Source organism: Notechis scutatus, chromosome 1, assembly GCF_049901735.1.
Source record: "Notechis scutatus isolate UNSWTSFEM ecotype Mainland chromosome 1, rNotScu1.2, whole genome shotgun sequence".
Taxonomy (NCBI): Eukaryota; Metazoa; Chordata; class Lepidosauria; order Squamata; family Elapidae; genus Notechis; species Notechis scutatus.
In genome coordinates, this window is record NC_142009.1 from 313847765 (window position 1) to 313860044 (window position 12280).

General features: G+C 38.5%; 1 protein-coding gene across 4 annotated transcripts in view; it reads right to left on the minus strand.

The window, feature by feature from the left end:
• Positions 1-8048, minus strand: part of SYT16 (synaptotagmin 16) — a 105182-nt gene extending 97134 nt beyond the window's left edge. For 2 of the 4 annotated variants that reach the window (XM_087952315.1, XM_087952313.1), the window contains exon 1: positions 7791-8048. In XM_087952315.1, coding sequence (XP_087808441.1) covers positions 7791-7803 — 13 coding nt within the window. In that variant the 5' untranslated portion in view covers positions 7804-8048. The remainder of the gene's footprint in view (positions 1-7790) is intronic. The other 2 variants (XM_087952317.1, XM_087952316.1) reach the window with 2 other exon arrangements.
• Positions 8049-12280: the final 4232 nt, after the last annotated feature.

Consider the following 12280-nt stretch of genomic DNA (forward strand, 5'->3'; position numbering starts at 1 on the left):
CTGACTTTGCCCTTCCCCAGTTTCCTCCACAGCCAACAGAGCCACTCCGCTCCCTGACAGCTGTTCGTCTTCCTCAGATTCAGACTCCAGCGAGGGCATGTCAAGTTCAATGAGACACATACTGTAGCTCAGCCTTAGTAACTTAAATATGTGTGTACTTCCATTCTGAAAATTCCCCAGCAAGGTTGCATTATCTGTTCCGTGTATTTGTCAGCTTCTTTTGTCTCCAAACTTTTAAAAGAAAAACACAAGAAGATTCAATAATTCAGCCTTACTTTGCTTACTGCTCTAATAAAAACTCCGAACAGTTTTTTTTCAGAGATAGGGGATGTGTCATATGTGATTTCATATTTCCTTAGAGATTTGCTCAACACACTCTAATGGAAAGAGGACAAGGCTATGTGGTTCAACAGATTTGGCTATGTGGTTCAACATATAGTTGTTAACCTAATCCTACGTAGCTTTTTCTCTGGTAATATCATACTACTAACCAGAGCATACAAAACATTTGCTAGACCAATACTCGAATACAGTTCATCAGTCTGGAACCCACACTACGTATCTGATATTAGCACAATTGAGAAAGTCCAGAAATATTTCACAAGAAGAGTTCTCCACTCCTCTACTCGCTGTAGAATACCTTATGCCACCAGACTTGAAATTCTAGAACTAGAAAACCTTGAATTACGCCATCTTCGGTCTGATTTAAGCATGGTATACAAAATCATACATTGCAATGTCCTACCTGTCAATGAATACTTCAGCTTCAACCATAACAACACAAGAGCACACAATAGATACAAACTCAAAGTAAACCGCACCAAACTTGATTGCAGGAAATACGACTTCAGCAATAGAGTGGTCAATGTCTGGAATACTCTACCCGACTCTGTAGTTTCTTCCCCAAACCCCAAAAAACTTTAACCTTAGACTGTCTACTATTGACCTCACCCCTTTCCTAAGAGGTCTGTAGGGGGCGTGCATAAGCGCACCAACGTGCCTACCGTCCCTGTCCTATTGTTTCTCTTATTCTTTTATTTTTCTTATATGTAACCATTTCATGTATTCACAACTATGTATACATTTATACTTATTATCTTGTAAACAATTGGCAAATCAAATAAATAAATAAATAAATAAATAAATAAATAAATATTGAAACACATAAAAAAGATGAGAAAATGAAAAATTTGAAATTGAACTAATTTTAATTGTTTGACCCAAGTTTGAGAATGATGGGGGGAGCGTTCCAATTTCTTAATTACCCAAAACAACTTTGTGTGTAGTCAGACTGAGACAACTCCTTTTCTTAACAATACAACATGAATGAAAACACACAAAGTCAGGCAGCCCATCTCACCCCAAGGTCATTATGAAGGTGGATGTTCACCTATTTCCAATGGCTTCAGCCAGTCACAAACTTCTATTTACCTGAAGATAAATGGATGAAGTTGTTCAGCAACAGCTTCTCGGCCACCAAAGTGCCCTTTCTCTTTTCATCTTTTTTTTAAAAATGTGGGCAGTCTTCCAAAGAAAGCACTTCGTTGCTATCATCCTCGGTTTCCATTTTCTATGCATTCCTATGGATCTGATATTCTTGGAAATAATAAGATTATGCTGGAGCCTGCTGTTTTATGACATCCCAGCAACCCAGTAATTTAATTTGCAAAATTAACATTGGGAAAAAGGGGCATGGAATGCATTAATATATACAAGCAGATACAGACTATAAATGGAAATGGAAATGATGAACATGAGTGTAGGGTCTTGTGACGATTTCAAGAACATACAAATCTTTTAAAATAAAATAAAATAGAAATGTTGCATGTGTCAGCCCTCTGACAACCATTTGTACTCACCCCAATTTATGTTGTTTGATCCAACACCTGCTTCATTTACAGGTTTTTGTATAAATGGCTCACTCAAGTTTAGGGCAGAATGTTTCAGGAATGAATGCATATAATAAGTGGGACTATCCAATTGGTCCTGGACAATTGTCACCATTGTAGATTCAACCTGTCAGTTGGTATTATTCAGATGCACATTTTCCCTTAAATGGGAATTCTATTATACAAAGTATCATAAAAATAAACATTTCTTTATAATCAAAAATGTTTGTCTCTCCTTATTTTCAGGAGGTATTTTATTGGTTTATTTTTTCCAGCTTATCTTTTATTCTACCGAATCAACAATTTCATGTATTCCGTAATTCTATTTATTATTTTCCTTTAGGACAGCTAAACTCTTGGCTCCACTAGACCCATGCCTGGGGACCTCTAGTCTATACTGTCCCAAAGTTTGATCTGTTGGGTGCTGTTGAGGTTGCTGGAAGCTGCTCTGAGATAAGATTCCAATTTCTCACCTGTTCTTTGGGTCTGCACTGAGAACTAGTGTGGATTACTTACTCTGATCCATGACTTGGGCTATTCTATTTTATCTATTTCTTTTGCTCTCATGCATACCTGTTATGTCTCACCTTTCCAAAGGAGGTGAGAAGTCCAAATTCCAACTGAATACAAACAAGCAAGCAAATCCAGTAATTATAGAGTTAATTCCTTGAACCGATAAAGTTCTTGGCAGTCTCACACACGCTGTCTGCCAAGTCCGACAAGAAAGCAGGAATATAAATCACACAAGCTGTCACAACACAGAATACTCCGAAGCTCCTCTGAATAAGTCACACGTTGTCCCGTACGAAACTCTCAGAGCGAACACACCCACTTTTATTCCCTGTGGGGTGTGTCAGTCCCTCAGCTCAGTCTCTGATTCGTCCCTTCCTCCTGCGTTGCAGCTCACACTTTTGCCTGCGACGCTGCCTCGCATCAAGCCAGCATTCCTCTGCTTGATTCTGTCAGAGACTCCGATATGCCCTCCTCCTTTTCCTGATTAGCCTCAGGTTTTCCCTCTCGGTTATCTGCTGACACCTGAGGCACAATCGGGGAGGAAGGCATTGCCGAAGAGGAAGGTCCTGGGGAGGAAGGCATTTCCAAATCCTCCTCTTCCCCATTGTCCGAGTCTTCGTCCTCTAACAATGCAGGCTCAAACCTCAGAGTCACAACACATACCCATTTGCTAGCCTCTGCCCACAAAGTCACACACGGATTCAGTCTTGTAGGTCATCAACCAAAACTGAGTAAGCATTCCAAGCATGACCTAATCAGCGCAACAAAATGAATACCATTTTCCACGATGTTAACATCTCAACGTGCCTCTGTTAAGGGAGCTCAAACCACATATGGTAGTTCTAGCACACATCATGCTTAGTTTTGATCCACCAAGATGCACAGATCCTTTTCACAAATAATTATTACCAATCCATGTACTACCTCTGCTTACACCAGTACATCTGGATTTTCCTAAGTATAGAACATTATACTTCTTACCACTGAATAATGTTTTGTTGAATAAGGTCCAATGTTCAAGTCTGTCAAGATCCTTTTAAACCTTGAACTTCTTCTCAGGTTTTGGTAACTTCCTGCCACTTTTATTCCATCTCTCCCACTCTTCTTTTCTTTCAAGAGACAATTCTCTTTTTTTCCTACTACAGCTGTCTACATAAAACAGCAGCAGTACATACAACACTGTTTTAATAATAAAACTTAAAACTGATCAGTAATTTCAAATAGGGTTGCATCTGGGCTGCAACAATCCAAATGATTCGTAGTTCTAGCAGCAGAGAGAGATTTCTGGGCCTTTTTAAAAAAAAATCTTCCGGTTTGAGCCTCTTCTGCGACAGTCCGAAATCCGCGATCGTGCGTGGTTTTGATCCGTGCTCGCCGCCAGAGCGCCCCGAGCCAGCTGGTTTCAGGGCTAAGCCACCCCGTAGAGGTGGTGAAGAAGGAGGAGACTGCCAGCAGGGTCGAGGAGAGCCGCATCTCTTCTCCCCAGCTGGCCATAACTCCCTTTCCCGAAGGCGGTTGCAGCAGTGGTCAGAAATGGCCACCTTAAAGAAGAACTCGACCAGAAAAGAAAGTGCAGGAGGAAGATAAGAAGAGAAAGTTTTTGCTGACCAGGTTAAACTGAAAAAGCAACAACATAAGGTACCCTGGAATTTAAACTATAAAAATAACATTGTTCTGAAAGAAGATTTTGAAGTGGCGAAGGAGAGAGGGAAGGGAAAGGATTTGGGGTTTTTTTCTTCCTTCCTTCCTTATACTGACAACTAAGAGACTTAATTAAGAAATTGACAAAAATCCACTTTTACATTAATAGGCATTTAAGCTGAAAATAAAAGTCAAAGGGACAATAAAGCTTTCTGGATATTTAAAAACTTTTAAAGCAGGAAGGGAGAGAAAAAGAATAAAAGGGCAGGATCTGGAAAAATGGAGGAGACTGCCTGGAACTAAAAGGAATTTACAGTGAAACCTTAACAAGATTCCTAAAAAATACACTTCAACTGAAACTTTGTAACAAAATAATAGAACTCCAGGAAGAGAAAGTGGAAAAAAGAAGCAAGAAGAAACAGCTTTGGATTATTTGAATTATTTGGTGATTTTTGGATTTTTGGCTATTGCATTTAAACTCCTAAAATCAATTGTTTAAAATGGCACCACTTCTAGAAGAACTGAAAATGGAACTTAAAAAGTACAAAGAAGATGCACAAGAAGGGAGAGGTTCTTTTGGCTTCGTATTTCAACTCTTAGAAATGGAGATCTGGAACTATGAGAAACAACAAGAAACGCCTATAGAACAAGAAAATCTGGACAAAGAAGAATAATACTCAAAATATTATATTAAAATGTATTGTTGTAAAATGTGTTTCAGCACCTAAGATCAGGAAAACATGAAAACACCACACACTGCACAACTGGAAGATCTTAGAAGCAGTAGTCATTCATTCATACAATCTTTAAAATCTACTATGATTAAAATAAGAAACAGAAAATGTCTCTTGTAAATTAAATGCTAACTCATACAAAGATCCCCCAACAGAACAAGTCTGGTAACTAAGCAACCATTGTGCAAATCAAAATAGAAAACAAAATGACCATGACATCTTAATTTCAGGGGCTGAAATCTTTGTCAATTTGAAAATAGCTAATCGAATCAGCTTTGGCTCAAGGCTATTTTTGTATTTATTTGTATATTATATTTACCTTTAATCTACTTTTTTGTAAACTTTCACTCCCATTCAACATGCTTAATTCATCCCACACTCCCAATCTTTTCTAAAATTAAAAGTCAAGAGGACTCAGTGACCAAAGTATTGAATTTTGCACTTAATAACTTTTCTCTTTTAATATTGCAATCTCTAAAATAGAATAAAAACCTACTTGATGAGGCCTGAATGTCAACAGATAGCAACAACCTGTCTAGAACCTAATAGTGAAAATACTGAAGTGCTGGACAGATTCTGCTTATTTTGGATTGACCATGAATAGTAAAGGAACTAGTTGAGAATTATGCCACAGACTAGGACATGGTAGTATGGTAGAATAGCCTTGAAGGCTTTGTTGAAGATATTCAGATGTCACGATGTGTCTATACTTACAAAAGAATTCTGCAAGCTATGGTTCTGTTTTTATTTCTAAGTGGAAGTTGGCTTTTGAAGAAGTAGGAGAGAAAAACAGAAATGTTGAGGCTTTTGAACTTTGAGAAAATAGCAAAGAAAACAAACAAATAGATCATTGAACAAATCAATCCATATCCTCATTCCAGTAATGAGACTCAAATGATACATTAGAGATACAGTATGCAAAGGCCTAACTCTTTGGAGAAATTTATAATGTACGTCCTTGTTAATAGAAAGTCCTCCTAAAAGGCACGGGTGATACTTTTATTATAACTTTCTCATAAATTAAATACTATTACTACTACTATTAACAATAAGACAACAACAATCTTGGAAAGGACTTGAAAGGTAGACAAAAATGCCAAATCAAGCCTGAACTTCTGGCAGACTATGTGCAATGAACCATAATAATAATAATCTGCATTCAGAGAAATTCCCTAGCCTGACATGTTTTTAGCTATTACCTAAATTTTTCTGCCAATGTTTGTGTGACAAATTCATACCATGTATTCAGAAATATTAAGAATCAATGTACAGAGATATATAAATCTAGAAAGAATTTTAATGCAAACAACATATACTTCTATCTTTTCTCTTAAAATATGGACAACAGAAAGTTTTTTTTAAATTAAATACTATTATTTAATATTTATGTTAGTCTGTATATGTAATGAAAAAAAAACTGCCATCCTGAAAAGTTCAGCACCCAAGTTATGTGATATTACAACTTCCTGCTCAAGTAGAACATGAAAAGCAACTTATAGCATGAAAGAAACTCATAACATTCAAAAGAAAAATAAAACATCTAACATGTAAACAGACAATTCATCAAAAACAAAAGGTTTGTTTTTAGTTATGAAGATATGTGTCTGAAATATTTTTTTTTCTAAAGGCATAAGGAACAAAAGCAACCTTGCCCATCACAAACCACAGAAATCTTTATAGGGCCTTTATAGGGACTCTTGCAGATCTAAATATGCAGATGCAGAACAAGATACTTCTGCCCTAATCCATTTGAGTCTTAAAGTTTATATCAATATGTTAAATGAGGCCCTCAACAAACAGCAATGAATGCAGCTGTCTAAACAGCCCCATATGATTTCAATGTGTTTAATTAATTGAATGGGGATTGTCTTTAATTCTCACAATCCCCAATCAGATTATGGGAGATTATCAAATTTGGTGAAAGCTGCTTTACATACTGTGCCTTTTCTTGGAGAGTCTCAAACCATAACTCAAATTGTTCATTTATTTCACCTTCACTATAAGCTGATATTGTATCAGTTTTAGGGGAATTAAGTTCCTTGTGAAATTAACAGAGGAGGATGCTGGTTTCCTGGGCCATCCCCTTCCTCCATTTCATCATAGCCGAAAAAGATGCTTTTTGCAAAAGGCCTCCTTCATGTCCTGCAGTATACTTGAAAGTGAACCTTTGCCACTGCAGAGATCAAAACCAAAACAAGCAGCTTTCCAGGAATGATGGCATCTGACTGTTCATTGCTGGCTTTTCAATCAGCACCTAAGACTATGGCTCCGATGCCTGGTATTGCTGTGCAACATTTAGAAAGCCACACTTGTATTCTGCAACAGCAATCACACTCAATTCTGAGTTCAGGCGTAACTAGGTTAGAATGTTGCCCAGCCCTTTGCTAGCAGATGATGGTGATAACATAATCAAATCGACACCGCCTTAGATATTTAAAACAGAGCTGCCCAGTCCAGGGCCTCAGATCAAAACTCGGGTGGCCCAAATAAATCTTCCATTGTCTCTTATGCCAGAGAGCAATCTACAACTACTCCAGGGAACAAGGCAGGATGGCGCGTAAGGGACCCAAATTACATACAACTTTTAAGACCTGACTACAATTTGAAGACCAATTGAGAGATCTGGAAAGAAAAACTCAGGATGCAGCAGCTAAATGCAGAGAGGAGAAAATGGGGAGGGGACAGGTGAGGACAAAGAGCAGGAGAGGATCCACAGACAGACAGACACACACAAACACCTTCTCCAAAAAGATCCTCCAAAAATGTCAGCCTGTTATCAGGCCTGGTGGGATTTGAAATCCCAAACATGTAAAGGTCTCCAGCTGAATTGCAAAAATGCAGAACGGATAGCAAAAGGGGACCGGGGGGAATGGGGGGGGGGCAGGTATAAAACTCCCACCAAAGCAAAGGAGGTAGGAAACACACACACACACACACACACACACACACACACACACCAAACGCAGAGTGGAGAATCCCGCGTTCTGCGAAAGCCCGCAAGAAGGGCACTTACTATCGGTCGCCATCGCTGCTTACTGTGGTTGAAGGAGACCCACTTTTCCAACCGAGGACTTGCGGAGGGGCGGCGACAATCGCTTCTCAGCCACCTGCTTTCCCAGCTCGCCGCCGCAGCAGCAGCCGCTTTTCCATTAATCGGGAAGGAGGTGCATCCTTTTTAATCCCTTACTTCGCTCCCTTCCCTCCAGGAAAAGAAGGGGAGGGGAGGGGAGGGAGCGGATTTTACGCACGCGCTAGCCGGGACTCTGTACCTCGGCAGGCGCGTGCCGGAGGGGCGGCCTGCGGAAGCGCCGGGCTTCTGCAGGAGGCTCGGCACGTGCTGCGGAGTCCCTCCTCTCCCTCCGGCTCAAAGACCCGGGTGGAATCGGAAGGCTGGAAGGTACCGATGCCCCTCCTTAAGTGGCTGTTGCTGGCCCTCCGCCTCGCAGTCATCGGAAAGGTTTCCTGGAATGTTTGCAATAAATGCGCAAAGAATGAATGAAAATTCTATAGAAAAATCTAGCCTTACAGGAAAACAATTGCTTGGATCGATTTATATTATCAGCCCCCCACACACACACACACACGTTTCCTATTCATTTTTTTCCCCTCTTCAGTCATGTCCAGTTCTTAAGAGACTGCCTGGACAGTTTTCCTAGCAAGATTTTCAGAATCCAGGGCTGAGAGAAAGTGACTGGGTCCAACCTCAACTCAGCTGACTTCATGCCTAAACAGACGAGACGAGACTAGACTAGAGCCCAGGCACCTGATTTCTAGTCTGATGCCTTAACTGATGCACTAAACTGGCTCTACATTTTATTTAATATGGTGCAAAACTGATCCATACAAAATGATTAGCTTCATTCTTATCAAGAGGATTTGCAACAATCAAGAACTTTGCATTGATTTCTTCTCCAACTCCAAACCTGTTAAATGGTGCTGGTGCCTTCCTTCAATCAGATAAATATTCTATAAATTATATTTAAAATTCTTTTCTTGGTAATGAGAGCTTTTAAACTATTAGCCCATTTAATAGGGATGTGAATAGCATCCTCAATCCTTATAAATACAGCAATTTTCAAGGTTGGTTGGGACCTGCTCCAGTAAAATCATAAATCCTAGATATTCTGGGACTTGGGAGTCTCAACTGGTCCAGAGAATGTCAGGTTGAGAAGGCTGACAAAAGGGAAGTTACACACTGAACAAAACCCATCCTATGCTGCAGAGGCTGTGTTTTCCACACAGAAATAGAGCCAGATTAGTTTACATCTCTTCTTGCCAAAGGAAGATTGCAATATCAGGCTTATGACCTCCCTGTGATATCTGACCTGCTCCTACAGCAACAGACATGTTCATATTAATTTCTGACTTACCAGAATTGCTTTAAAAAAAACAAGCACTGATTCTAGTAGCTGCTACTGCCAAAAGCAGATAGTTGTTTTTATTATTGAAATGTGTATGCCACTGAAACAAACTTTCAGCAGTTTATAATAAGATAAAAATGCAATAAAACATCCATAGTAAAAAGAAAAACAAATGCAATAAAATGTCTTGTCATTGTGGAAAAAATATTACAACTCCAATAGCATCACAAGAAGAAAAAACTAACAAATAAAAAGCAAAGGTCAAAACTATAGCTCAAAATAGAAATGCAATAGTTGGCCATTCATATCTCAAAGGCACTCTTTAGAACAGTTCAACTATCACCAGCTTCTGAATTATAGAATCCCAAAAGAGCAAAGAGATCCAAGTTACTTTTTCTGGCTTCATTTTACCCAACTGGGACAATGTTGGCAGCTGTACTGCTTCAAGGTTGCAGGAATACACACGTAGACACCGTACTCAGAAGCTGAAGCAGATAACAGTAGGCAGAAATATAATTTATAAATAAACTTTATTAAATTTTACAGTTAAAATATACAAGCAACACAGATTGGGAAAGAAAAACAACAAAGAAAAAGGGTAAATGATTAAAAATGATTAAATCAACAGTTTTATGGTTTATTTATCTCATTATTTTGTGCCATATTTGCAATTAATCTTTAGTGCAAATATCTAATTACTACTATTGTCACTCCTCATTTACAATTTATTATTATTATATGGTCTATCTTCGGTCTATCCACTCATACCAACAGTTCCAACTCATATAGTACTCTGATAGTTTATTTTTTAGTACTACAGTTAGTTTATCCATTTCTGCACAGCTTGATATTTTCTGAATAATCATTTCCTCTGGTGGAGTATAGGGTTGTTTCCAGCATTGTATGAAGGCCAATCTAGCTGCTGTCAATATATGTAGTATTATATATTTATCTTTTTTGGGGAATTATCTGTTGAGAATCCCTAATAGGAAGAATTCTGATTTAAGTTCAATCTGCTCAGTCGTAATTTCCTCCATCCATTTTTTTATTCTCAGCCAATATCTTTTAGATTCTGTACACGACCACCACATGAGGTAATTTAAATGTCTAGTAGTGTGCTTGCCTGAAAAAAATGCCGATAAAGTCCAAGAATAATAGCACAATCCAAAGTCACAGAAAGCCAGTCAAGTAGTCGGTAGGTCCAAGAATCCCAAACTATTATTCTGAACTGTTGTTTCCAATAGAGACTGGCTGAAATTACTCAGGCCTCAGCCTTTGCTTAGTGAGAAGCCTCATGGCTTTGCTCACTGCTGAATGCTTCCAGACTTGGATGTCTCAGCTGAAGCAACATTGTCAGTGTCTGAATCATAATCTTGGCCCATGACAGCAGTGATTTCTCCTGCAAGCCATCTTCAGACATCTCAACTCTGATTAGAATGGATAGTCTTTGCAGGCACCTTAACCCAGCTTTAAAAGCTAAAAATATCACTTTCAATTTCAACTGGAAACCTATTGATAAGGCTTCCTTCCACATAAAGCCTTTGTCTTAAGATAATATCAATTAGCAACAAACATGCATTTTGCACCAACTGCAGTTTCTGAGTGATCTTTAAAAAAAAGATTGAGTACATAGAGTACAAGTCTTCAAACTTGACAGCTTTAAGACTTGTGGACTTCAACTCCCAGAATTCCTCCTCCAGTCATGTTAGCTCAGGAATTCTGGGAGTCTTAATTCTGGGAGTCCACAAGTCTTAAAGCTGTCGAGTTTGAAGACCCTTGTCATAGAGCTTACCATGATGATAAAGCAATGAATCATGTAACCAGTTTGTGGTTAACTATGATACAGTACATAAACATGGATGGAGGTGTCCAGGTTTGTTAGGCATATTCAACAGCTGCATGCTCAAAGTCAGAATTCTTTATCGTTCTGCTTTAGGCCATAAAAGCAGAAATGCCTGTATTTCTGAGAAAGCTATAAGCTTAAGAATTTAAAGTTTTGAAATAAACAACAAAAAGTCAAATAAAGACTTTAACACAAATTTATAAGCAAAACAAAGGACTATGTGTCAGAGAGAGACTGTGTCAATCAGAAGGAGGGATCAAACAGGGAATCATCACCAAGATACAAGAAGGCAAGGTCTGACACCACCCCACTTAAATACCATTGAACCTTACCTACAGTAGTCTTTCCCAGGGGCAAACTACCAGTCTGGGAAGATTGCTATGAAATGGGCATGGAACAATAAACTAGTAATTTGAATTCTTCACCTGTGGGTAGAGATGGGAAGGACTGGAAAACAGAAAAATTGGGAGAAAAACGGGGGTCTTTTTTTTTTCCAAAGCTGTTTGGAAAAAACTCCTTTTTCCCAATTTTTCCATTTTTTCCCAATTTTTCCCAGACCTTCTTGTCTCTACCAGTGGGTCTGGTCATCAGGCAAATTTTGGAATATTAGAATTTTTGCTATAAGATTTTGAAAATAATTACCAGTAAATAGTACCTTCAGGCGTCAGCTTTAAAATTCAGCTGCCACATTTTTTTTTCCTTTTAGAGAGTTGGAAGAGTTGAAAAGTTCAAGGTTATTCTGTATGTCATATTAAGTAATTCCAGTGGCAGTTAATTGGTGCTCGTGATTTATGAAGTGTAGAAGTGGGAGGAGAGAAGGGAGAAGGTGGATTCTGTGTAAGGCATGAAAATAATTTCACTTGGGAAATTGCCTTTGACATGCCAGAACTGTTTCTAATAAATTCAACCTTGGAGAGAGATGTCTCCGAGTGATTGATATCATGGATACTTTCTGGATGCCTTACATAAGAGGAACTAAATTAGTCTATTTTAAATCATAAGAAATTCCACACTTTTATGATTTTGGAAATTGGACACTAGAGGGCTTAGAGATTCCAGGAAGAAAAGGAAAAAGGAGAGAGAAAGGTTTGCTTTTTGTTTTGGTCAACATTGAAACAAAATAACAGAAAACAATGACATGAAATGTTTTAGGAATCTTTGACATATGGAGTCAAAAAATAGCAGCTACAATGTCAGCACTGTCGTCTGCTTCTATAGATAATTTTTAAAAGATGTTAAAGAACAAATGACAGATGTGAAAAGAGAATACCCTAGAAGATCTAAAGCCTTGAAGAATTC